This window comes from Triplophysa dalaica, chromosome 3 (genome assembly GCF_015846415.1).
Source record: "Triplophysa dalaica isolate WHDGS20190420 chromosome 3, ASM1584641v1, whole genome shotgun sequence".
NCBI lineage: Eukaryota > Metazoa > Chordata > Actinopteri > Cypriniformes > Nemacheilidae > Triplophysa > Triplophysa dalaica.
The window spans coordinates 24,482,645-24,510,619 of NC_079544.1; the positions used below are offsets into that span (position 1 = coordinate 24,482,645).

At 37.9% G+C, this 27,975-nt stretch overlaps 2 protein-coding genes across 3 annotated transcripts; one reads left to right on the forward strand and one right to left on the reverse strand.

The window, feature by feature from the left end:
• On the forward strand, positions 1 to 27,204 carry mbd3a (methyl-CpG binding domain protein 3a). Of its 2 annotated transcripts, none has more exons than XM_056743352.1 (7): positions 1 to 164; positions 1,096 to 1,252; positions 1,443 to 1,580; positions 21,724 to 21,814; positions 21,939 to 22,116; positions 22,196 to 22,348; positions 26,335 to 27,204. In XM_056743352.1, exons 1-6 carry the CDS (start codon positions 151 to 153, stop codon positions 22,344 to 22,346), a joined length of 729 nt encoding a protein of 242 aa, XP_056599330.1. In that variant the 5' UTR covers positions 1 to 150; the 3' UTR covers positions 22,347 to 22,348; positions 26,335 to 27,204. The 2 variants fall into 2 exon arrangements, with proteins under 2 accessions (XP_056599330.1, XP_056599329.1); XM_056743351.1 differs by having other exon boundaries at positions 12 to 260.
• Positions 11,719 to 14,376, reverse strand: LOC130417665 (uncharacterized). Its single transcript, XM_056743353.1, has 2 exons — positions 13,215 to 14,376; positions 11,719 to 12,864 (listed from the first exon to the last, which is right to left on the reverse strand). Exons 1-2 carry the CDS (start codon positions 13,285 to 13,287, stop codon positions 12,152 to 12,154), a joined length of 786 nt encoding a protein of 261 aa, XP_056599331.1. The 5' UTR covers positions 13,288 to 14,376; the 3' UTR covers positions 11,719 to 12,151.
• Positions 27,205 to 27,975: the final 771 nt, after the last annotated feature.

The following is a 27,975-nucleotide window of genomic DNA, read 5'->3' on the forward strand; positions in this document are numbered from 1 at the left end:
TGGCGAACCGACTCCCAGTTCATCGGAGTCGCGAGTCAGAATGTCGAAGGGTGAGCGGATAGAGAGCAGCAGCCAGGAGTCTTTAACCCTAAACGTTCGCCGTTTTTTCTTCGCGACAGACTTCGGGAAACAGACAGACTTTCCAGAAACATGGAAAGGACAAGGTGGGGGTGCTCGGCCCTCCCAAATGGTTGGAAAAGGGAAGAAGTGACCAGAAAGTCGGGCTTGTCCGCGGGGAAAAGTGATGTCTATTACTTTAGGTACTGCAGTCAGTGGAGTTAGCCTGAGACCAGAGAGCCGACAGAAATTTCACTTTAAATGCTCGTTTGCTATGATAAATTGGATTTCTATCGATACACCAAACGTTTTAGCACGTCAATATATCCGATAAATAGTTTTTTTGGGGAAGTGTAAATTACAAAGCGCGCATTTTTGTGTCTTACGTGAGTTAGCAGCGAGTGCTAAATAGTGATAGCAGATATGCTCACTCTATTATCGTTTATATTTAACGTTATGTGCTCTACACATTGATTTCTTTACTCGTAGAAAGAAGTATGCAGCCTTGCAGAGGAATGGACTTAATTTATGAGGAGTTTGTAAAGTTGAGATAATAGTTGGGGGTTAAATTCATAGTCTATGTTCAAAACTTCTTGAACGTGTGCAAAAAAATTGTACAAGTATGCTTTTAGTACAAGGTACCAGGGTAATACCGTGTAAATATCATGGTACATAAATGTCATAATCCATAAGCATTCTTTATTACTTTACCATAGTACTACCTAGGGATGTAACGATTCACTCAGCTCGCGATGCGATTCTGATCTTACGATGTGATTTATTTTAGCCATCGGATTATTTTAGCCCCATTATGTTTTGCCATCGGATTTGTGAAATTGTTAACCATTTATTATCATTTATTATTTTATATTATGTTTTATTAATTATTAGTTTGCCTTTAGTTTTTTTCATGAATATGTGAAGATATTTCTTGCTTGAACATTATTTATGAAACGTGATTTTTGAAACATGACTATAAACTTGCTTGAGTTGAGGTGTTTTGTTTTACTAATACTTGAACTTTCCCTCTATTTTTAGTCCAACAGGGAAGAAGTTTCGTAGTAAACCCCAGCTGGCCCGCTATCTGGGAAACTCCTTGGATCTAAGCTCTTTTGATTTCCGCACAGGGAAGATGCTGATGAGCAAACTGAATAAGAACAGACAGCGGATACGAAACGATAACGGTCAAAGCAAGGTAAACACTTAAGGACTGGTGAAGTGAGGGACATTTTGATGGTCAGAAGAGTTCACTCTTACTCTTTTCACAAGTTACCAATCACAATCTTATGCATCTTTGAGACAAATGCTTCAAGACAAATTTTCTGATGTTTCAACTGTTGTAATATTCTTGTAGACTGAGAAACTGGTTGCTGGTTGTTTTCTAGGGTAAACCTGATCTGAACACGTCCCTGCCAGTCCGACAGACAGCATCCATCTTTAAACAGCCTGTCACCAAAGTCACAAATCACCCCAGCAGTAAAGTCAAGACAGACCCTCAGAAAGCAGTGGAACAGCCCAGACAGGTACGTCATCTTTACACGTCAGTCTACAAAATCACTTTCCAAAGTGACACTGATTTTCAGAATCCTGTAGAACGTATCATTTATTCCACTGAAAATTCTGTTATTTATTCACCCTGATGCACAGCGTTGTTTTTTTCTGTAAAACAAGTTTTGAAAGCAGAATTTGTTTTACCCTCTGTTGTTTAAACAATGGCAATTTATGGTTTATAGGTCTGTCTAGCTCCAGAAAATACGGGAAAAACACCGTTAAGAATCAATTCTGTTATATTTTTCAATGCCTCTCAGGTCAAAAAATATGAATATGTGTGAAGAACAGAGCAATGTGTTAGTTGTTATTCGCTGAAGTTCACAGTGGGCCTCATTTATGAAACGAGCATAGCAATTCTCTAAACGGCCACAACATGGCGGAGCTTATCGGAAAATCCGATTGTAGAAAACAGATACCCGATGATGGGAAATTGATTAAATATCAAGAAAATTATCGGGAAACCGATGTATTGGTCGATCGCATTTGCTCAACAGATCTTGCAAATTTAGGATTGCATATTCCTCATTTTAAATGGTGCGTATATGCTTTAAAAAAGATATGCAGACAACCGACTATAAAAAATTTGTTTGAATGAGTGTCTTCTAGTCAAAAAACGATTAATCGAATGAAAGGGGGCAGCGCTACTTGCTTCGCTTTCTTCTGTAGGTGCCTCTAAGAGATCTTTTTCAACACTAATCAGCTTGTGAAATGAAAATAGAAAACAGATATTCAATATAAACACCCATTACCCAGAATTTGGGATGCAACAACTAATCATAAAATAAAATCGATAATTCAATTCAATTCAATTCAATTCAAGTTTATTTATATAGCGCTTTTCACAATGTGTATTGTTTCAAAGCAGCTTTACAGGGGCAAACAGGAAAAACAGAAAAGTTAAAACACAGCACAGTGCATGGTATTTATACAACGAGTAAGTTCATTCTAATAAATAACATCTAATTTCTAAATAAATAAATAAATGAATGAATGAATGCAGTCTCCCGGTGAGCAGGCCAACACTGCCCTGCTGTGGCGAGAACCCAAACTCCAATGATTGATTAATGGAGAAAAAAACCTCGGGAGAAACCAGGCTCAACCGGGAGGGCCAGATCCCCTCTGACGTGTCATAGCTGCACTCAGACTGCTGACGTGTGGTTTAGGTTTAGCATTTAATACCAAATATTGTAACTTCAGCATTAATAAGACAAATAGTTGGGGATGTAGTGGTCTGAGCTGGGATGGTCCGATGGTCATATTTCTCTTGGCAGCTGGTGGAATTGCCTTAGATCGAGCTGGGATGGTCAGTCAGTCTGCAGCTGTATCTGGTGTAATCTCAAATTGGGGATGGGCATCTGTCGGTCGTCTGGACATGGTGGAACTTCTTCCTACCTCGGGATGGGCATCCCGAGGCAGAGGCGGAAAGAGAATAAAGAGAATAATTAGCGTAGCTCCTGTTCATTAACTATGCATTAAGTGAAAGCTTGGCTGAAAAGATGTGTCTTTAATCTAGATTTAAATTGGGAGAGTGTGTCTGACCCTCGAATAGTATCAGGAAGGCTATTCCAGAGTTTAGGTGCTACGTATGAGAAAGCTCGTCCACCTTTGGTGGATTTTGTTATTCTAGGTGTTTTCAAAAGTCCTAAGTTTTGAGATCTCAGCGAGCGTGATGGGTTGTAACGTGATAAAAGCTCGGTTAAGTAAGTAGGTGCTAAACCGTTCAGGGCTTTGTAAGTAATTAAAATAATTTTAAAATCAATGCGATACTTAATGGGTAGCCAGTGAAGCGATGATAAAACTGGGGTTATGTGATCGTATTTTCTTGACCTAGTAAGAACTCTGGCAGCTGCATTCTGAACTAACTGTAGTTTGTTTATCAATGATACAGGACAACCACTAAGTAGAGCATTACAATAGTCAAGCCGTGAGGTCACAAATGCATGAATAAGCTTTTCTGCATCTGCAACACATAAACTATTTCGTAATTTGGCAACATTTCTAAGGTGGAAGAAGGCTGTTTTTGTGATATTTGAGATGTTATTTTTAAATGACAGGTTGCCGTCTAATATAACGCCTAGGTCTTTAACTGTATTTGTTGGAGTAACAGTGCAGCTTTCAATTTGCAGGCTGTAATCGGAGATATTCTGTTTACTTAATTTTGGTGCTATAAGTAATATTTCTGTTTTGCTAGAGTTTAAAAGGAGGAACTTACTAGTCATCCAATGTTTTATGTCCTCGATGCACTCTGCCAGTTTGGATAGTTTAAAGGAATCATCTGGTCTTGATGAGATATATAGCTGAGTATCATCTGCATAACAGTGGAAGCTAATTCCATGTTTTCTAATAATGTGGCCGAGGGGCAGCATGTATATGGAGAAAAGCAAGGGTCCTAAAACCGATCCCTGAGGTAATCCATAATTGACTTGCGTAAGATTTGACGATTTCCCATTTAAATGGAAGTATTGATATCGGTCTGTTAAGTAAGATCTGAACCATTGCAGTGCCTGTCCCTGAATACCGATATAATGGTGTAAACGATCTAGTAGTATTTTATGGTCTACAGTATCGAAAGCAGCACTAAGGTCAAGCAGGACTAATAGTGAGATGTTACCTTTATCTGAAGCAATAAAAAGGTCATTTGTAATTCTAACGAGCGCAGTTTCAGTGCTGTGATGCGGTCTAAAGCAAGACTGAAACTTTTCGTGCATGTCATTATTTTGTAGGAAGGTATACAGTTGAGTTGACACTACTTTTTCTAGTATTTTAGACAAGTACGGGAGATTTGAAATCGGTCTATAGCTTCCAAGTTCATTTGGGTCTAAATTTGGTTTTTTGATAAGAGGCTTAATTACAGCCAGCTTAAAGGGTCCTGGGACATGTCCTAGATTAATAGACGAGTTGATTATGTTACAAATGGGCTCAATTACAGCAGGTAGTAACTCTTTTAATAAAGTAGTCGGAATGGGGTCTAATAAGCATGTCGTCGGTTTGGATGTTGCAATAATTTTAATTAAATCTTCCTGATTTATAGGAGAAAAACACTCTAGCTTTTCTTTTTGGGTGACGGTTGAAACTAATTCTTCCGACAAACTTGGAGGTTCGGTTTTAGCTATGTTGTCTCGTATTATTTCGATTTTCTCGGTAAAAAATTTCATGAATTCATTGCTACCAAGGTGCGGCAGAATACCCAGGTCAGGTGGAGTCTGTTTGTTTGTTAGTTTAGCAATTGTACTAAATAAAAAGCTTGGATTGTTTTTGTTATTTTCTATGAGGTTACGGAAGTGCTCGGCTTTTGCTGCTTTTAGTGCCTTTTTGTAACAGCTTGTACTCTCTTTCCATGCAATTTTAAAGACCTCTAATTGGGTTTGTTTCCATTTTCGCTCCAGTTTACGCGTTTCTCTTTTTAGGGCGCGAGTGGTGTTATTATACCATGGTGCTATGTTCTTTTCATTTATCCTTTTTTGACTTCATAGTAGGGGTGGGCGATCTAGAAAAAAAATTCAAATCACGATTTTTTCCAGATAGATCACGATTCACGATTTTATCGTGGTTCTTCTTCAAGTTGGTTTTAAGACTATTTTGCAAATTAAAGGGGCTTCAATACAGCCAAACTAAGTCCCCATATAAAAATATACTCTTTACCATTTATATTTTGAAGGATATTTTAATCAAGTTAATATTTAATGCAAGTGCAAGAACATAAATCAGCTGTTAGCAAAAAACTTTACATTTTGAATTTTGTTTTTCATCTTGTTGCGGCACTCGGAGTAAAGCTGTGGAATGGACGTGGAGGATAAATATTTTTGGCTGGGTATTTCGTAACGTGGATCCACGACTTTGAGCAGTTTTCCACAGTCTTTATGGAAATCATGTCTTTGGCCAGGTAAAATGCGACCGCGTCAGTGACATCTTTCCAGCGCTTGTTCATTCTGTCATACGGATACGGAGTTCCTTTCTCAAATGGTTCTTTCGCTAAAGTCGTTGTTTAAGCCTTTTAGTTTCCGTATGCTTGGTTGTACCTGATTTACTCGCGTGGGATCCCTTTATAATTTGACTGTCGGCATACTCTTTCAGTCCCTTTTATTTTGAGGTGGTTAAAAAGGTTTGTTGTGTTGCCTTACGACGCTCGAATCTTATGATTGCCACATTTGCAAATAACTGTTGTTTGGGCCGTGTCAGTTGGGGAAAACCCAAACCATTTCATTATTACTGATGTAGAATTTTTTTTTGGGACCAAGTCCTCCGTGTTTCCCTCCATCTTCACTGACCGCGTCACTTAATCTTACTGAATCACAAGCAACGTATACAAGCTTGTTAACATGGGGCAATCTATCGCAAGTATGTGGACGAATTCTATAGAACACTACTATATAGGACGATTTAACGATTTTCCCGAAAAAGTGGATCGTGCAGTCATTATAATCGTTCACGATCTAATATCGTCATATCGCACACCCCTACTTCATAGGTGCGACCGCTTCTAATGTATTAGAGAAAATAGTGCCCATGTTGCTGGTCATGTCATCGAGCAATTTTATATTCGTTGGAAAGGTTATTAGAGAAGTCAGATCTGGCAAGTTCTTTACGAAACTATCTTCAGTAGTTGAGGTGATTGTTCTACCTTGTCGATAACGAGATATACAACTGATTTCTGCAGTGCGCACTGTACATGTTATAAGATGGTGATCGGAAACATCGTCGCTTTGAGGTATAATATCGATATTGGTTAGATCGGCTCCGTGAGATATAATCAAGTCTAGGGTATGATTAAGGCGATGAGTAGGTCTATTGATGTATTGTGTTACACCACAAGAGTCTAGTAGTTCTTTAAACGCCACAGCTAATGGATCGTTAGCACTGTCTACGTGGATATTAAAATCTCCAACAATCAGTACTTTATCGACGTTAACCAATAGATCCGATAAGAAGTCTGCGAACTCTATCAGAAAATTAGTGTAAGGCCCAGGGGGTCTATACACAGTAGCCAATGTAAGAGAGACCAATGATTTTTTAATTTTGTTTGGAACTGTTATGTTCAACGCAAGCATTTCAAATGATTTAAATGTATGCATTGTTCTCTGAGTAACGGTAAGAAAGTCTCTAAAGATTGTTGCGACACCACCACCTCGACCAACTGGACGTGGCTCATGAATATAACCGTAGCTTGGAGGAGTAGACTCATTTAGACCAAAATAATCATTTGGCTTAAGCCAGGTTTCAGTGAGGCAAAGTATATCAAAACTGTTGTCTGTGATCATTTCATTTACAATAACCGCTTTTGGATTTAGTGATCTAATATTAAGTAGCCCAAACTTTAGGCGTTGGTTTTGCTCATTAAATATATTGTCTTTTGGTTTAATCATGATAAGATTTTTTCTCTGACTTTTAAATAAATTATTATTTGGTTGTATTATTCGGGGGACAGACACAGTCTCTATGCATTTGAAAGCAGTAACATTCTTAACAGTTGGGTGAGAAGAACACAGACTGTAGTTAAAATTTGTACTTACTAGTCAAATGGTGTGTAGCGTCTTTGAGATGTTGTCAGACAGAATTTCCGCTCCAATGCTGCTGGGGTGCAGCCCGTCGGGGCGGAAAAGCCTAGGTCGCTCCCAGAACAGATCAAAATTATTTACAAAGAGCAGCTTCTGTTCAATACACCATGACATTAACCAATTATTAAGCGTAAATAGTCTACTGAACTTTTCGTTCCCTCGTCGGTAAGTTGGAAGCGGCCCTGATACGATGATCCTCGCCGTGGGCGATGCGTTGCGAACAGTATCGATAATTATCGATAAGGAAAATAGTTGTCAGCTAATTTCATTATATATTAGTTGGTCTGTGACATCACTTGCAAGGTGCACAGTTTTAAAGTCAAACATGTCTCTCTGTGCGCTTCGAGCAGCGCGATGTGTGCAGTTTTAAAGTTGCATGCGTCTCTCTGTGCATCGCCATGTGCGCAGTTTTAAAGGTAAACGTGTCTCTCCATGCAGTGGGAGGTGCGCAGTTTTAAAGTCAGACGTGTATCTCCGTGCATGCATCTCTCCGTGCAGCGCTTGGTCAGACGTGTTTTGGATGCATCTATTTAAATTGTGTTTTAAATGACAAAATTAAATATTATATTTGTAAAACCCTGTTTGTGGCGTTTGTACTTTCCAAAGGACATAATAGGCTAAATTCCCTGATCTGGGGGTTTATTTATATCAGAGGGGGGAAGTAATGAAGTACACTTTTTAGTTTTTCTGGATACTTTTTACTGTACTTCACTACATTTGAATGACAAATATCTCACTTTTCATGTCATAAAATGCCGAATTTCAGAAACGTAATGAGGGATCGCTATGAAACTTGTAATGGTTCATCAAGGTCATGTTCTGAGAGGACCAGTTAAGTTAAATTAAATTTTATTGATATAGGGCATCTCAAAATGTGCATTGTTCCAAAGCAGGTTTACAGGAGAAAATAAGAAAAACACAGAAAAGGTAAAACACAGCACAGTGCTTGTGGTGTTTATAGAACAAGCCAGATCATTCAAGTAAAAGATATCTAATAAATGCAGTGTCCCGGTGAGCAAGCCAACACCTTCCCTGTGGCGAGGAACCCAAACTCCAATGATAAATAAATGGAGGAAAAAAAACCTTCAGAGAAACCATTCTTAGCCGGGAGGGCCAGGTCTTCTCTGAGCTATGAGCTCTGAGCACTCAGTGACTTAGATTAAAAATTACTGGGTAAATGTTTATGAAGAATATCTTATAAATTGTGATTTAGGAGATTTTATTTGTTGAAACTGTTTAGGTCTAATTTGGTATTTTTTGTGATAAATATCAGACAACAGAGGAATGTAATAAGCAGGGGTAATATTAATGGCATAATGTAATTGAGTGCAGCTATAAATTCTAACTGCTGTCATGTGATGTAAGTTTAGCATTAAATAGTAAGTATTGTAAATTAAGTATTAATGTCACAAGTAGTCTGTCTTTGCTCTTGGGTAGTGATGGAATTGCCTGAGATAGAGCTGGGTGTCACAGTTGTTCTCTTTTTTGGTTTGTTTTTGCCTTCTGTGTCTGATGTCTTTATAAGTTAATTAGTCCCATACTTGATTCTGTTTCCCTTGATTGCGTTTCCCATGTATTTAAACCCTGTGTGTTCCTCGGTTCCTTGTCTGTTATTGTTTATGTTTCGTGTGGTTAATGTTCCTGTGTTTGATTATTAAAGTTCTCTTTTTGATATTCTACAAGGTCTTCGTGGGTGTACTTAGCCAACACATTACAGAATAACAGACCTTAAAACATGGACAGCTCATGGACCTGAGGCAGGATGGCCGGCCTCATTAGAGAGTTATATGGAGGAATTTCTGGAGTTGTCAATTCAATTCAATTCAAGTTTATTTATATAGCGCTTTTCACAATGTGTATTGTTTCAAAGCAGCTTTACAGGGGCAATCAGGAAAAACAGAAAAGTTAACACACAGCACAATGCATGGTATTTATACAACGAGTAAGATCATTCTAATAAATAATATCTAATTTCTAATTAAATAAATAAATGAATGAATGCAGTCTCCCGGTGAGCAGGGCAACACTGCCCTGCTGTGGCGAGGAACCCAAACTCCAATGATTGATTAATGGAGAAAAAAACCTTGGGAGAAACCAGGCTCAACCGGGAGGGCCAGATCCCCTCTGACGTGTCATAGCTACACTCAAACTGGTGACATGTGATTTTAGCATTTAATACCAAATATTGTAACTTCAGCATTAATAAGACAAATAGTCCGTCTTTGCTCTTGGTTGGGGATGTAGTGGTCTGAGCGGGGATGGTCCGATGGTCATATTTCTCTTGGCTGGTGGTGGAATTGCCTTAGATGGAGCTAGGATGGTCATTCAGTCTGAAGCTGTAGCTGGCGTAATCTCAAATTGGGGATGGGCATCTGTCGGTCGTCTGGACATGGTGGAACTTCTTCCTGCCTCGGAATGGGCATCCCGAGGCAGAGGCGGAAAGAGAATAAAGAGAATAATTAGCGTAGCTGCTGTTCATCAGGTGTTATCAGGTGAGTTTGAGCGATCAAGCTTTGAACCTCGCATTGTTGAATGGTCTGGACGACGATCTGCTTGTCCTCATTTCTTCCTGACGCACATGAGTACCTGTTGGAGGTCTTCGCAAATCGAGACCTCTAAACGATCGGCTCAGAGTTCTGCGTCGAGGTCGCTGATGGGGACTTGAGCGAGGGTCGCCCAGTATCGGTCACAAGCGGGGGTTAGCTATCAATCACTCTGGTACCACGACTCACCCCTCCACAATCCAGCTCTCCACAATTACTTGCCGCCATGCCTCCAGACGGCATCAAGGTCAGAATTCTCCCCGGATAAGCGGCCCTTCTGCTCTTGAGCCCTACTGTGTCTCCGTCTCCGAGCCTCCCCTGGAGGTTGAACTGTTTGCATGGTTCGACCCATTTTATTTTAAAGGGGACCTCGCAACTCAGCCCAAGGAGCACTCACGGGATCTGATGGACTTTTCAGCTCACAAGCTGCCCGGCCCCTCTGGTGGCCAGACCCCTGGAGTCTCCAACCCAGAGCTCTGTCTGGTGGACCAGCTGCTACTGGATTTTCCCATGCCCGCGCCTTGTCACTATCTTAAGCCTGCTCCTCAACATGATTGAGGTATGGAAGACTAAAAGGGCCAAAACTTCCCTTTCCAGCTGTCGATGCCAGCTTTCCAGCCACAAGAGCCGACTCACCAGCCGGTCTTATCCGGCCTTCATGACGCCGTCGAGCAGGTTCCGCCTGGCCTTCAAGATGCCGTCGAGCAGGTTCCGCCCGGCCTCCAGAGACTTTCAAAGCCGGTCCCGTCCGGCCATCCAGAGGCCTTCCAGCCGGTCCCGTCCGGCCTGACAGAGGCCTTCCAGCCGGTCCCGTCCGGCCTGACAGAGGCCTTCCGGCCGAAGGGGGGAAGGGCAGAAAGAGAATAATTAGCGTAGCTGCTGTTCATTAACTATGCATTAAGTGAAAGCTTGGCTGAAAAGATGTGTCTTTAATCTAGATTTAAATTGGGAGAGTGTGTCTGACCCTCGAATAGTATCAGGAAGGCTATTCCAGAGTTTAGGTGCTACGTATGAGAAAGCTCGTCCCCCTTTGGTGGATTTTGTTATTCTAGGTGTTGTCAAAAGTCCTAAGTTTTGAGATCTTAGAGAGCGTGATGGGTTGTAACGTGATAAAAGCTTGGTTAAGTAAGTAGGTGCTAAACCATTCAGGGCTTTGTAAGTAATTAAAAGAATTTTAAAATCAATACGATACTTGATGGGTAGCCAGTGAAGCGATGATAAAACTGGGGTTATGTGATCTTATTTTCTTGACCTAGTAAGAACTCTGGCAGCTGCATTCTGAACTAACTGTAGTTTGTTTATCGATGATACAGGACAACCACTAAGTAGAGCATTACAATAGTCAAGCCGTGAGGTCACAAATGCATGAATAAGCTTTTCTGTGTCTGCAACACACAAACTATTTCGTAATTTGGCAACATTTCTAAGGTGGAAGAAGGCTGTTTTTGTGATATTTGAGATATCACAAAAACTGTAAACTTTAAACACTGTAAACTTTTAAATGTTTTTCTACCAGAAATTGAGTCACATTAAAACATAAAAGTCTTTGTAATATGGCACTTACAGTTTCATTGAAGCATGCATGTATAAAAGTAGTTTGAATGCATTTTAATGCACCTTTTAATGCATTGCAATGTCTTATAATGTATTAACCATAATAACAATTATTTATAACACTGATTGTTACACTACACATTTTAAATTGGTTATAATTCTTTACAACTACATATAATGCATTTCAACACACATTATGAAGAATTCAAATGCATTTTACCCTCTAATAACAGTTTATAGTGCATTATACATACATGCTTCAAGAAAAGTGTTACCCAACTTTTTTGGTATGTCATTTTGTAAGAAGGAACACAACTAAGTGGACACTACTTTTTCTAGTATTTTAGTCGGGTAAGAGAGATTTGAAATCGGTCTATAGTTTCCTAGTTCATTGGGGTCTAAATTTGGTTTCTTGATTAAGTGGCTTATTGGCGGCCAGTTTAAAGGGTCCTGAGACTTTGCCTAGATTAATTGACGAGTTGATAATGTTATAAATTGGCTTAATTGCTGCAGATAGTAACTCTTTCAATAATTTAGTTGGTATGGGGTCTAATAAGCATGTTGTAGGTTTAGATTTTGCAATAAGTTTAATTAAATCTTCATGTTTTATAGGTGAAAAACACTCTAGCTTTTCTTTTAGGGTGATGGTTGATACTAATTCATAGGACAGACTTGGTGCTACTGTACCATAGTGCTATGTTTTTCTCATTAATCTTTTTTAACTTACATTTACATTTACATGTATGCATTTGGCGGACGCTTTTATCCAAAGCAACTTGGAGTGCATTGTCCTATACATTTGTTTCCAAGTATGTGCAATCCCCTGGGATCGAAGCCACAGCATCTTTTAGGGTCACAGAGAAATCACCCTTTGCTGCAGCTCCAATCAGTTTACTGTGGACTTCTTCCCAAGGACTTCTTGGCTTTTTTTGCATGGGATGATTCAGCAACTTCGTGCTCCACCTCAGTGCTGCAGCTTGCCATCTCCTCCTGGCATTCCATCATCTCTGATGCAACTTTGGCCTTCACTCTGGGCTTGTTGTCTGCACTGATGAATTCCATCTTGAATCGGGGGTCCAAACAAGAAGCCACATCTAGCAGCTCCTGAGTAGCATCATCTTTATATTTATCATTGATGTAGTGCAACATCTCCTTCTTCAAGGTCTTAGTCAGTGCTGTGTCTTCTTCATGCATTAGCAGCATTGAATTATTGAAGAGGTGAATAACTGGCTTCACATAGGAGACACTAACATAATCTTCTCCAGAGAGTGCATCTGTGAAATCCAGCAGTGGGCCCAGTGTCTTGCTGACAGATTCCAGGACATCTATATCTTGCCAGGTTAGAATCAGATGCCTTGCCTTCTTGTCCTCAGACAGGACCTGAGTTAAAGCCTTCAGCTGCTCTAAAATCCTGTTGATCATCATCTGCCTGGAACCCCATCTTGTTTGGCATTCTGATATTAGGGAATGTGCCGGTAAATTTAGCTCCTTCTGGGCTTTTTCAAGAGCAGCTCTGGCCTTCCAACTGTGAGAAAAGTGACCCACCAGCTTCTTGCAGATACCTGTAGCACGGTCAATGCGTCCATCCTTTTTTACTGCATTTTCTAAGCGAAAAATAAAAACAAAACTAAGTACATATTATTCCATTTATTATCATGAAAAATGAATTGCTCATGCTCAACTGTTATGGTAACTAATTATTTATAGATGTACATGCATCTATACATGTACAGTTTATGCTTTATGCTTAGAGGGGACATTATTAATAAAATATAGGGATATTTTATTAATATTGTTTTTATGAAATACAAAATATGTGGAAAAAATCTTCCAGAGAAGTAAGTTTGCCTTAAAAAAAAATTGACATTTGACAAGTTACTGAACTTAGGAAAATGTTTATTATTTCAAGTTAAGTCAATAGCAACAATAGCAAAAATGTGTGGACCAAACTTACCAATTGCAAGGTGCAGCCTGTGCCCAAAGCACTGTAACCTGGTCCACTTGTTGAGGACGGCAGCCTTTACCATGTTCGCTGCATTGTCTGTTGTTATACAGACGAGACATCTCTCATCCAGGCCCCAAGCTGTCAATGCTTCTCTCAACCCCCTTGCGATGTTCTCGCTTGTATGATCCTCTGGGAAAAATGCTTTTTGCAAACAGCGACTTTTCAGCTGGAAGTCCTCATCAATAAAGTGTATGGTCAGACTTATGTAGGGCTCTGTTGTTCGGCTGGATCACAAGTCCGTTGTTGCTGCATAATATTTCACTTGTGATAGCTCAGTTTCCACTTGTGCCTTGCATTTGTCGTACAGCCCTGGGATGGCAACTTGATAAAAAATAAGTGAGTGATGGTATAACATAACGCTTGTCAAGTGACCGGATCATGTTTGCAAAACCCGGGTTGGTCACCGTGTTAATTGGTACCATGTCTTTCGCCAGGTGAAATGTTATTGCATCCTTGATCTCTTTATGCCGCTTGGAACCCTTCGCATATGGTGTAACACTGGCAAACGCATCCGAAATAGTTTTTTGCTTTGGACGGCAATCAGATCTGGCTTTGCACTCGTCATACAGAGCTCTGTGGTGCCGACTTAAATGATCAAACAAATTAGTTGTGTTTCCGCGTGTTGTGGCAACTACTGCACGGCACTCCCGACAAAGTACCTGTTTTTGGTCAACATCATCCTTTCTGTAGCCAAAATATTTCCAAATAATTGACGATGCGCTTCTTTTTGCCACCAAGTCGTCCATTTCGGTGCTTTTCTCCCGTTCCTCGCTCATTTCGCCATGCGCACGCATGCAGAGGCTGCGTGTCAAAAACGTGAAGCAACAACATGTGCTTTGTAAAAAAAAAGCACCCATAAATCAGAATTCATTACTTTATATCAGGCAAATATAGAAAAAAAAACGTAACTGTTCAACTGTTCTTGGGGTAGATGGCCTGAGGAAAGAAACCTGTTTTGGTGCTCAGTGCTCTGTAGCGCTGACCAGACGGCAGCAGTTCAAAAAGATAGTGTGCTGGGTGTGAGTGGTCCAGCGAGATCTTGCGAGAAATTTTACTCGCTCACTCTTGATGAGTAAAGTTCTTGCAGTAATAACGGTAGTAGTCTACCAGTGATTCGTTTAGCAGTACGAAATACATGCTGTAGTATTCAGAGTTTGTATGTGTCCCAAACATGTTTACTGAAATTGAGAGAGAATCGGCTGTGTCGCCTCTAAATGCAGCAAGTTTTAAATGACTTCATCGATCTACACAAAATTACAATGCTAGAGCACTTCAATAAACGTTTAAACGTTTAGCAATCTTTAAAAGTATGTCTCTTGATACACGACGCGGAAGAGCAATTTTTTTGTTAACAGACTGATTCGAGCCTACCTGAGCATGCTTGTTTTTTTCTAAACAAAAACAAGTAAAACAAAATAATTGCCTTTTTTTTGCAGGTCACTGGCATTGTGTAAAGCAAAATCAACCCCGTCATCCCGGGACACACCTTCCGCATATTTTCTGGGATCTCTGTATGAAAAGGGCTTTACTGAAATGGCCAGTTATATCCAGTGCCTTTTGTTCATTTGTATGGAGAACTCATTCATTTGTGCAATTAGCTTCAATTAATTTTTATTTGGCAATTTTATATTTTGCTTCATGCTTTTTTTCATCGAAGAAAAAAGTTGTGTTGCCTCCCTTGCGTTCTTAAAGCCCCCGTTGTTTTTTTATTTGCCATTAAATAATGGATATACACGGTATTTTAAAGCTGTCCTATATGTCATGTAAAAGGCAGCAATATATACATATTCATAACCCAACATTAATTAGCACTAGGTAAAATTGAGACGTTTATCGTATAACACGCTACTGAGAACACTGCCACATCCATTATTATCAACTACAGTAAATTAATTATCTTCAGTTGTAGCCTATACCAATATTTACGATGGTAAGGTTCGAAAACACAAATTTTATAGGCCTACATCATTTACTTTAGTCACCGGGATTTTCCACTCCAGTCCGTGCACGCTGTTATCAAGTCATAAACGTTTAAATACAGCATATATGTAACAATACGGACAATGTATATAAACACAAGCAATCATTACATAGAATAAAGAAGAGGCCATTATCATTTTTTAGTATAACACACATTTTAGACCGCCCCTAGTCGCCATGTTAGCTCTGAATCTTAGTGCAGAGCAAAACGTGATTGGCTGAAGTTAGAACGTGGCCTATTGGACAACAAAAGCGGAAGTTAACCGATTGGCTTGCGTAGATAGTGGGCGGAGTCCACTTATTTGTGGATTTGGCGCACGTTTTGACGTTAGAAATGTTTCAAAATCCACAAATGCACAGAGAGCCATCCACAAATGTGTTCACTGATCCACAAATGTGTTCACTGATCCACAAATGCCTGCAGCGATTCACAAATGCACAGAAAGCGATTCACAAATGTGCAGAATGCGATCTACAAATAAATATAATTAAAATGCAGTTGTAAATATTTTTATTTGCAGATCTCATTGTATTTATTTGTGAATTCCATTTATTTTTGTGGAACGTTTTACATGTATTTATGGTTCGCTTTTTGTGCATATGTGGATTTAAAAAATGTTTGTGAAATTCTTTATATTTATTTGCGTATCGTAGTTTATTTCTAAAGCAATAATGAAATAAATCTGATCCCATAGTGAGATGACCGAATACATTTTGATTCGAGAAACGATCAAGCACCAAACACGAACAGACTGAGAGAAAGAGAGAGAGCTGCGTGCGCTTTATTAATGCCGCAAACATTTTGGCAGTGTGTGTGGAGCATTTTAAAGTGTCAGAGAAAGACACAGCACAGGGAAGTAAATTTCCGAATGAAAGCGTCTTTACCGCTCGGTAACTTTACATCAGATGGAACCTGGCTCTACAGTAGCCCCGCCGCTCGCGACATCCTTTGACTTCATACAGTGGTTGCGTTCTTTTTTTCTGCTTGTAATATACTGTATGAGGAAATCAACATTTTTTTTTTCAATTCACAGTATTTTTTTTGCTCAAGCAAAGTTCATTGATATCAAAGTTATCATATTCCACCATACTTCCTGTCTGTCATATTGAATTATATAAAAACATACCTTTTCCTACAAAAGCTCTCTGATTTGCACTGAATTTTGTGTATCCCTTTTAGGGACACCCTAAATAAAAGTTAATAAAAGCTTTTTGATTAATCAAATAAGGGCTGAATGATTAATTGCATTAAATCGTGATGTGATAAAATGCAATTTTCGAATGTCAAAGACTGCAATTAATTATGGGGATGTACAGTTTGATAGCTGGATATGGCAAAAATGTAAACTCGATAGTTTTTTTTTCTAAATTGATCGATAACAATATTTATTAATTCATAAAAATATATATATTTTAATCAAAAATTCTCAATTTTAAATACAGTTTATTAATTTCCCCGCCAGCCTTTTTTTTTAAAGTTGCCAGGGTTTTAAAATATTTTCACCAAATTTTAATGTCTCACAGTACATTTTCTGTAAAGAATATATGGACAAATAATATGTCCAATGAAAGAACAGAGTCTCTGCTTTTAATCAAAAGAAACCCAATTCTTCTATCTTCATTTGTTCTTTTTTTTTATCTCTCCTTAGATGTGGGTAGGTTTCTTCAAAAATGCAATCATTTTGATTAACGCAAGGTTGTGGGTTCGATCCCAGGGGATTGCAAATACCTATGTAAAATGTATAGGATAAAGCAATGTAAGTCGCTTTGGATAAAAGCGTCTGCCAAATGCCTAAATGTAATGTAAATGTAAATGTAGATAATTAACGTTTTTTTGTCAAAGATTCCGCCCAGATTACACTCGGAACAATCAATAAAAATCGATAAGAAACATACGTTCTAGGTTCTGGGATTCTGTACTTTCTCCCAATGGTGTGTAACAGCCACCTGCTGTAGAACAGTACAAACACTGATTGCCGTAATAACTCGTCTTTGGCGGGGAACGGTTTTTTTAAATGACGAGATAACTTGTCAATGGCTTTGAAAGAGTTAACATTACAGTCTAAAGTTAACTATAAACCAGTTAAAATTAAATTAAACCAGGTCATTTATATGACCTAAATAGAAATGTACTGTTGCAACAAAGATGATATTAGGCCAAAAACAACATTCAGCTTCATTTTAACTCAATTCACTCGTTAGGTAAATGGAGTGTTCATTCAATACATTCAACCAATGAAAGAGCTCCGTTACTGCGTACATTCGAACGCTATTGGCTCAGCACATACATAACACTGCAATAATGTCTTGCTCGAGTAGTGGGATTCTTTCAAAAAGACATCTCACATAAACTGTAGTACATTTCTTTATTCATGCAAGCATATTACATACAAGGTTCAATATTTTTATATTTTAAAAGGAGTAATCTTGATGCTACTTCGTTCCCCTACAGGCCCTCAACATCTATGATAAATATCAATCTGGCTTTCGTAAAAAACATTCCACTGAAAATGCCCTACGTAGGGTCTCAAATAACATTTGTGTTAGTTTTGTTAGATCTTAGTGCAGCATTTGACACGGTTAACCACTGCATTTTGATTAATAGACAAATTTAAATAGACAACAGACAAATACAATTTGTACATTGACCTGTTGTACAATGGCCTCAGACTCTACATAACGTGGCACCGTGGAAACTTTAGTGTAAAAGAGGAATAGTTGTGTTGGAATATTTTGGCTGTTTTGTGTGAATGATGCTGCGCAGTGTCAGGTATTGTGTGTGCTAACATTAATGCTACCTCAAGGGGCAATAAAAAAGATTCAAGATCTTTGTGACACTTTTGTGTATTTACACAAAACTTGGTATGCATCACTGGAACATCTTTTTCCCCTCACACAAGTTTGGTGACAGCGGCTACTTGTTAGTGCTGGACGATATACCGGTTCATACCGAATGTGTGTATTTTTTGTAATGATATAAGAGCACACCACGTGGATGAACATTTGATGACTGTAACGAATGTGTAGGAATTACAAGTTCGCATTACCTTATAATAAATACAGTTGTGTTCAAAATTATTCAACCCCCACTGAAATTGATTGTTTTGGTCGGTTTGACATTGATTATGATCATTCAGTCATCCTGCTTACAATTAAATCAAAGAGGCACGTGTAGGTCAGACAAATATAACATAACATTTATAATGAAATAACCACAAATGTCTTTTCTGAGCTCACATCATTATCAGTTTTATTCAACCCCCAAGTGACATTCAATCTTAGTACTTAGTACAACATCCTTTTACAGTTATAACAGCTTTTAAACGTGTAGCATAGCTTGACACAAGTGTCTTGCAGTGATCTACGGGATTCATCATGGGAAAAAGCCTCCTGTTCAGTCACATTCTTAGGCTTGCGCACTGCAACTGCTTTCTTTAAGTCCCACCAGAGGTTCTCAATCGGATTTAAGACTGGTGACTGCGATGGCCACTTCAAAATGTTCCAGCCTTTAATCTGCAACCATGCTCTAGTGGACTTGGAGGTATGCTTGGGATCATTGTCCTGTTGAAAGGTCCAACGTCTTCCAAGCCTCAGGTTTGTGACGGACTGCATCACATTGTCATCCAATATCTCCTGGTACTGAAGAGAATTCATGGTACCTTGCACACGCTGAAGCTTCCCAGTACCTTCAGAAGCAAAACAGCCCCAAAGCATGATTGACCCCCCGCCATGCTTCACAGTAGGCAAGGTGTTCTTTTCTTCATAGGCCTTGTTCTTCCTCCTCCAAACATAGCGTGGCCCAAACAGTTCTAATTTTGTTTCATCAGTCCACAGAACACTATCCCAAAACTTCTGTGGTTTGTCCACATGACTTTTGGCATACTGCAGTCGACTCTTCTTATTCTTTGGGGACAGCAAGGGGGTGCGCCTGGGAGTTCTGGCATGGAGGCCTTCATTACGCAGGGTGCACCGTATTGTCTGAGCAGAAACTTCAGTACCCACATCTGACAAATCTTTTCTCAGTTCCTCAGCAGTCACACGGGGACTTTTCTCCACTCTACGCTTCAGGTAGCGCACAGCAGTCGAAGTCAGCATCTTCTTTCTGCCACGACCAGGTAGCGTTTCAACAGTGCCCTTTGCCTTGAATTTGCGAATGATGCTTCCTATGGTGTCTCTTGGTATGTTTAACATCTTTGCAATCTTCTTATAGCCATTGCCCTTCCTGTGAAGAGTAATCACCTGTTCTCTTGTCTTCCTGGACCATTCTCTTGACCTCACCATGTTTGTAACCACACCAGTAAATGTCTAGAAGGAGCTGAGTATCACAGTCATTTTAAAGCTGCCTAATTGGTGCTTATTAGGCTTTATTGCTGCTCCCTGATATCCACAGGTGTTTTCAATACCTGATTGAAAATACTTCATTGAACCTCTGTTCTTCAGAGTGGTAGTCTTTAAGGGGTTGAATAATTATGTCAATGAAGAATTCACAAAAGAAACATTTACTACTGTATTACAAAACTAATTGATGTCATTTTAGTTGCATATGGTTCTTTAAGAAGTCCTTGTAGGATTTCATTCTGAATACAATTACAAATGTACACTAAATTCCCTAAAACCATTTACAGCATTGGGGGTTGAATAATTTTGAACACAACTGTACATGCATATGACATGATGTGTTTTTAGTTTAACTGTTCAAATAAGGGTCAAAAGGGTAAGGAGGATTGACAGCATGGTTGCTTTCCTCTCGCATATCTAATTTAAGCCTTTAGATTATTAAAAAAATATATGATTTCAGGAAATCATGAAGCCATTGTGACTATGTAAAACACAGCAGACACCACATGCATGTTTAATAAAATTGTTATAATTTTGTATTCAACTATTCAGACGGACTATGGTATCAATTTTTGGGTGGGTGCTTGAAGTTGGGAGCACCAGTGCTACCCATAGATATAGTGCAATTATTGAAAAAAGTTAATATCAAGCACTGTTCTCTATTCATTTTTACTTAAATATAATGTATGCAATTTACCTTTGCATGCTATTCAGTTGTCAAAGAAGTCTAAACTTTGCAGTAATTATAGGGGAAGAGGATTGTTTAAATTGTGTAGTTACAAGTTGTTATTAAAAGGTTCTGTATTTTGTCTGCAACTGTCATGGCTCCTAATTCCTTAACTTCATCATCTTTATAAACGGCATCATTTTGTGGGACTTACAAACCCATCAAAAATACTAGTGTGGAATTTTTCTGCAATATTCACTCACCATGACAGTATAAAAGGGCATTTAAAATCAATCAACTGCATTATTTCCTCTCTCAATCAGTAGAAAATGTGGTTTAAAAAAACGGAATCATGTACCGGAATCTGGAAAAAACGAATATATTAATTTATGGTCATACCACCTCAGCACCACCTTTTTATACATGCTTTTACATATCTGCTTTGCAGAAACTAATCTTCATAAATGTCCACATGTATTTTGTGCCCTTGTAGCACTTGACCTCGAAATTGCTGTTTATGTCTATATTTTACATCTACATTTGTTTTTATATTAACACTTTAATGTAACTCAAACAAAGTTCTTTAAGACCGAAGTCAGATTTATTTTGTTTAACTTTAAATGAAAGTATTGTTGTAGCTTTAAATTACTTTGGTTGTATAATGCAATGTAAAAATAATAGTGAAAAAATGATTGTCTATTTGCGGTCATTTTTACAAAACATAAATATCCAATAAAAAATACAAACCTCAGCTGGAGTTAAGTTCCCTGTTGCCCACAGCAGTGATGTGTTTACAAACTGTTTTTCAACTTCTTCTGATTTCGCTGTTCAAGGTTAAAGGTTACAAATCCTAATCGTAGAAGTTCCTATTTTTTGTCTGTATAACGCTTTTCCATGTCGCAAAATCTAATGGCGAGGCATCTACACCCAGAATTTATAGGGGCGTGATACGTAAATTACGATCGATTTCAGCCACCGCATTTATCAAGGTACGATCATTAATCTATAAGATTGGCGGCATACAAATGTTTGACGACTCGCATGTGAACCCTGTCGTAAGATGATTTCTGCACACGGATATGCGCGCATTTCTATGTTAGATTGATAAATGACCCATTGACTCCACATTTTTTTTTGGTTTGGTTGTCAAGCACTTAAACATGTAAGAAGTGTGGCTGTATTTACGATTTTATTTTGTAATTTTTGGCATGTAAACGTTATTTCACTTGAACAGATTTTTAATGTCATTTGCTTAATGTTTTATATATATTAGTTTTTAATCCTACTAGACGAGACACAATGAACTGTCAGTGTGTCGAAAAGATATGTTTGATTAATTAGCAAGTTTTTCTTCATTTCATAGAATAAAAAAACTAATTCAGGTTTTGAACAACATGAGTCAAATTTTTGGTTGAACCACACTTTATTCAATCAAGGCAGATTATGTATGTACTTTCTTCTTTTAATTCAAAGCTCTTCTGGGAGAAGAAGCTGAGTGGACTCCACGCGTCAGATATAGCAGAGGAGCTGATGAAAACTATGGATCTTCCCAAAGGTTTGCAAAGTGAGGACATCAAACTCTCATACATTTTGATCCAACAATAGCTGGTGAAATTTCTTCATATTTCTATTACTACTAAAGTTACATCTTCATCAGATGGTCTGTGATGTTAACACATGTAATGCAGGTGTTGGTCCCGGTTACACAGAAAAGACACTGATCGCCGCTCTAGCAAGTGCTCTTCACACCAGTTCTTCTCCCATCACGGGTCAGCTGTCTGCGGCGGTTGAGAAGAATCCTGGAGTCTGGCTGAACACAACACAACCTCTGTGCAAATCTTTCCTGGTTACTGATGAAGACATCAGGTACATACAACCATTTGTAATTTACTGTAGATGAGGAAGGCTGTTTATAATGTACTGAAAGATTTTGCTGATCTGATAGGAAACAGGAAGATCTGGTTTATAATGTGAGGAAAAGGCTGGAGGAAGCTCTCATGGCTGACATGTTAGCACACATTGAAGAAGCCTCCATTGATACCACGTCTCCGCAGGAGGAATCCAACGATGAGGAGGAGGAGGAGGAGTCGGGATAGCAGTAAGAAACACCATGATGCCAATTTTCAAACTTTAGTTAGTGTGTAATGTTGCTGTTAGAGGATAAACTCATAAATTCTTTAACTCTTTCACGGCCATTGACGAGTTATCTCGTCATTTAAAAAACGCTTCCCTGCCAAAGACGGCAATCAGTGTTTGTACTGTTGTACAGCAAGGTGGCACTATTACACACCACTGGGAAAAAGTACAGAATCCCAGAACCTAGAATGTATGTTTTAGCGGTTTTTAATGATTGTTCTGAGTGTAATCTGGCGGAATCTTTGACAAAAAACGTTAATTGTCTCAAATTATGCATTTTTGAAGAAACCTTCCCACATCTACGGAGTGATAAAAAAACAAAAGCAACCGCATTCTTCTATCTTCATTTGTTTTGCTAAAAGCTGAGACTCTGTTCTTTCATTTGACATATTGTTTGTCCATATATTCTTTACAGAAAATTTACTGTGAGCCATTAAAGTTGGGTGAAAATGTAAAAAACGCTGGCATATGGCAACTTTTTTTTAAAGAGGCTGGCAGCGAATGCGTTAAGGAAGTTTTCAAGGACTACAGAGAACAATTAGAATTGGACTATAGCCCTTTACATTTCCAGGTTACATGTCACTATTCCGAGTTTTTGAAAAACCTCCGCCCAAAGGAAGAGGACGCTGGAGTAGTGTTTGGTTCTTAGAGATTGTAAACGTTTGACTGAGCTGCACACTTAATTACTTTTTCACGTTAATCACAGTCATACAACTTAGAGCTGCACGATTCATCGTTAAAAGATCCCGATCTCGATTCGAACACACACGCGATTTCATTAATGAAAATATTCTTGTGTGTCTATTAACTTACACCTCGGACTAAAATCCTAACGCTTCGATATTGGCTGTTGCTGCCGCAGAAGTTAAAATTATTATTATAAGGTATGTAACGACGTCACAAACAGTCTTTTCAAAACACACACAATCATTACTTCGGTGTCAAATGAAAACAGAAGTAACGTTACTGGGATTAAAGCAGAGAGTTGCCAACTCACAAGCATATGACGTGTTTATTAGCTCCTACTCTGCCCAAATTAATCTTACACCAAATAACAGACCAACATATAAAGTAAATACAGCCTGACAACAAAACTGTTCTTATGAGTGTCTTTCAGGATTGTGATACATTGTTCTGATTAGGGCTGCAACAACGAATCGATAAAATCGATTACTAAAAAAGTTGTCAACGAATTTCATAATCGATTCGTTGTGTCACGCGACGCGGAGACGTTTGATTTGAGCGCGGAGCGGAGTGAACACACTCGGTCTCTCTCGCGCACTGATGCTAGCAGAGTTTGGCGCGTCATAGACAGGGCGGAGCAAAGAAAAACGAGCGGAGGAAAGATACATGGCGGAGAAAGAGAAATCCGCGCGACCCAAGTCATCATAGGTGCGGGAGCATTTCACACTAAATAAACAGAAAACTGTGTTAACTACAAAATATCCAAAAGCGACATGGCACGGGAGCACCACGGCAATGACCAGCACCTGAAACGCAAACATGTTGGACTCTTTGATGAGGAGGAAGGGAGTTCAACAGCAGGTTAAGTCACTACAGAATCCTACTTTTGTTCCGTTTGAAGTGAAGAACGTAATGTCCCGGGTGCTGGTGTTTACTCGTTATCCAGCTTGACAAGTTAACGTTAGCTTGTTAATAACAGAAGTAAAGCAGGGGTGGTATAGTTACTTTGCACTATGCATTGCAAGAATAAAGACAAGTTTTTATTCACTCGCCTTTTTTGGACCATTCATTTATCAATCTGTTGTCATGTATAGCTACGCTGCAAAACTTACTTAGTAATTTTGTCTAATTTCCAGTCCAAATATCTAAAAAATCTTAAATCAAGATTACTAGACAAGAAAATTAAGTGATGCTTAAAACTTCTGTTTGAAATTATATCTCATTAAGATTATTTTTCGTACCCCATTGGCAGATAATTTTGCTTGTTTTAAGCACATAATCACTTAATTTGAGGTGTTTTTTCAGAAAACAAGACATAATTTCTTATGCTATTTCATGTGTCTAGTACATGTTTCTTTATATAAGATTTTTTTTTATATTTGGACTGACAACAGGACAAAACTAGAACTTTTGCAGTGTATATTCTGTGCTTTGTCCCATATAGGTTAATATTAAAAATATATTTGGGTGTGTTGTACTTTTTAATTGAATTTTAAAGTTCTTTTGTAGCACTTGGTCATCTTAAGCTGTGTTAAAATGTGGTGTATAAATGAACCTTGCACTTACTACAATGATGGTAATAATTTAATGAATAAGCTTCAAGTGAACTTGAGAGAGTGTGTGTGTGTTTGTCAGTGTGAGAGTTTGTGAGTGTGTGCATCTGCAAAAGTGTGTGTGTCTGCGAGTGTGTGCACCTGCGAGTGTGTGGGTCTGCAGAGTAGTGTAGAGAACAAGTTCTTAAATTCAAACAAATCCTGTTAAATTTTCTGATTTGTATTGTTCTTTATTTTTTATAAATTATTTATTGTTCTGGCAGCTCAGGTGGCACTTTATTTAAAAAAAGTCTATATATTTGGCAGATGTAAAGCATACATGTGTATGTTTTTTGTGTTAGTCCATTTTTATTTGATTTTATTATTATAACAGCTCAGGGATGTTCAAGGAGCAACATGTTTGTGCACTTTCTAAAGATTTTAGTTCTGTTTTTGAATAAAGGGTTGGAAATGAATGCTTTTTTTGGTTTTTGTTTTTATCCGATTCATCGATTAATCGAAAAAAATATTTACAGATTAATCGATTATTAAAATAATCGTTAGTTGCGGCACGAGTTCTGATTATGCTTCACATCTTAACTGGACATGTTTGAAACTAACGATTGTAGTTTGTAGCGCGGACAAATCCGAGTGAGCGCTTATATCCGTCATTATGGTAAAACACGTCATCAGAGCGCCTATTATTCTATTAGCGCTTATAGAGAAGCTGCGCTATTAGAGCTCTTCATCAAGTTGCCCATCATTTCATGTTTTCAGGTTATTTTAAACTGTTTACAGGTGAGAATTCTGCGTTGTTATGTTTATCAGTAGTGTCTTTCTGTAAAGACCCCTTCAAGCGGTCTGTATATATCAGGCAAATGTATAACATAAAAAAAGTGTCACCTTATGAAATTGTTTTACTGAGACATATTTCCTATACAAGTTACTTAAATACTTTTATAGTTTTAAGGGAGTTAAACTTTTGCATTTAAAGTAAAAAAAAGAAAAAAAAAAACTTTAGTTTACTCATGGAATTTGTGGTTAAACATTTCTTACCATAGTGACTGTAGGTTAACCATGAAATATGTAATAATTTGAAGCAAAGTCCTACATATTACATACCTAAATAAACAATTTTTCGTCAGAACCTCTAGTAAATGATGTATTACTTTTAGTCATCATTCATAATCGTGAAAGAATCGCAATCTCTATTTGAATCAAAAGAATCGGGATCCTCAATTTATCCAGAATCGTGCAGCTCTAATACAGCTGGTAATATGAATTCAGCTACACACATTCTAAGATAACCAACGGTCAAATAACGGCTTCCATGATTTTAACATCGGCTGCTTAAGCTATTCTGTGTAACATACAGATATTGTGTGTGCGCCCATACCTCTAAAACACATTTGAAATACTTGAAATATGTGAAACATGAAGCGTCTTTTAAACAAGAAATATTAACACCCACTGTTAAATACCCTAAAAACATAATCAAAGCTTCAAAAACAGCAAAAGAATGGCTCCTATAAAACTAGATAACAACAATTTTAATATTCTGTTTACATTTGTTGTGTTGGCTCCTTGTTTCTAAATGTAAACTTATTTTGGGCGTGTTGGGTCATAGTGTTAACATGATGATTTTTTATTCCAGACCAAACCATTTTTAAAAAAGGGTCTGTAGTTGTCAGAATGTCTCTAACTGAAAAATGTGTTTGTGTTTTATTTGCAGGGTGATCAGTGAATACAACAATATTTCTCCTTCACACACCCAAAGATGCACTCTGAAGCCTATGCAGAACATCCAGCTCATAACTTAACACGTTCTTCTCTAGTTCACATTTTACTCTGAACATTTCAACAGTGCATTGTAAAAAACTAAACTCTTTTTTTCCTAAACTGTTTAATGTGGCTTCTCAATTTACTTTTTTAAATCAGTTTGGCTGAGGATATATGTATGGATATTATGTTTCTGAATGAACCACTGTTTGTCCATGAAACTGAGAATTGTGTTTAACGGAATAATTTACAATATTTGAGAGAAGCTTGAATATTTTAAAATGAAACGTTTTCTATTCATCCTAAATTGAATCCTTTTTTTTGTAAAATCATGGAAATCTGTACCATAATTTTAACAACAGTCGATTTCACACAAAAGAAGTGCTATGTTTGAATGACTGTTATCCTTGAGATATTATACTCGTAGCACATGTTGTTTTGTAATAGCTGGTACAAATATGGTGCTCAACTTTTTGTATTGGTCCTTTATATTTTAGAATACTGTGCGTAGATATAAGCTTTTACAGTGGTGCTTTTACATTTTTTCAAAGCCATGTAGTCTTGAATCTGTGTCCGTATCACTGACAGTTTTCTGATGTTACATTTGTGATGTCGTAACATTAGATCAATGAGTTCTGATGGGACTGAATATTTGTGAAGGTTACAGTATGGAGATGTGCCGGATCCATTCATTTGATTTCTGCCGTGTGATGATGTTAACACACGTTGACTCGGTTATTTGCCTTGTTGATGACAATGGCTGGTATTTTTCACTCCCTTTATTTTATTCTCACAATCATGATGGAAATTAAAAGGTTATGTACTCAAACCCTCATATGTTTGGTGTTTTATTATTGCAGTGTGCTCTTATGTGATGATGGCTAATAGTTATAAACAGTGTTGGGTGTAACTAGATACTAATTAGTTACTGTAATTGAATTACTTTTCCCTTAAAAAGTAAAGTAAGGGATTACTCTTATTTTTTCTGTCATTTAAATCTCAGTTACTTTGGATGTAGTTGAACTAAATACTGTGTAATGTATAAAATAGTGGAATTGACATTACAATTCAAAGTTTAACTTTAAAATGCATGCATTAATGTGTTATTCCCACATTGGTAATACTTTAGTCAGTTAATAACCATTACTTTAGTTTTATATTATTTATTTTAATGAATTAAGAGTCGTTTACTGTAATCACTTAATTAATCAAGGTTAGTAATAAGTCTTTAAATACTATTTAGAAAGAGTTATTTGTACAGTAATCTAATTAAGCTATTGAATATGTAATTAGTAACTAGTAATTAATTACTTTTTCAGAGTAACTTGCCCAACACTGGTTATACACCAGCATTTGTGTGATTTCTTTATTATCGAAATATCTGCAAATTTCTGGTTGTGATTTCTCGGTCTACATTTTCTCTGGTTTATGAGTGGGACCTAAAATCGTCATTGTGTGTTCGCCAGCACAATGTTAACTTGTTAAATAATGAAAAAAAATGAGATCTAGGTCCAGTTTCACACAAATGCTTAGCTTAAGCCAGAACAGGACCTTTGTAAAATTGAGATATTTAGATGGCATTTATTAAAATGCC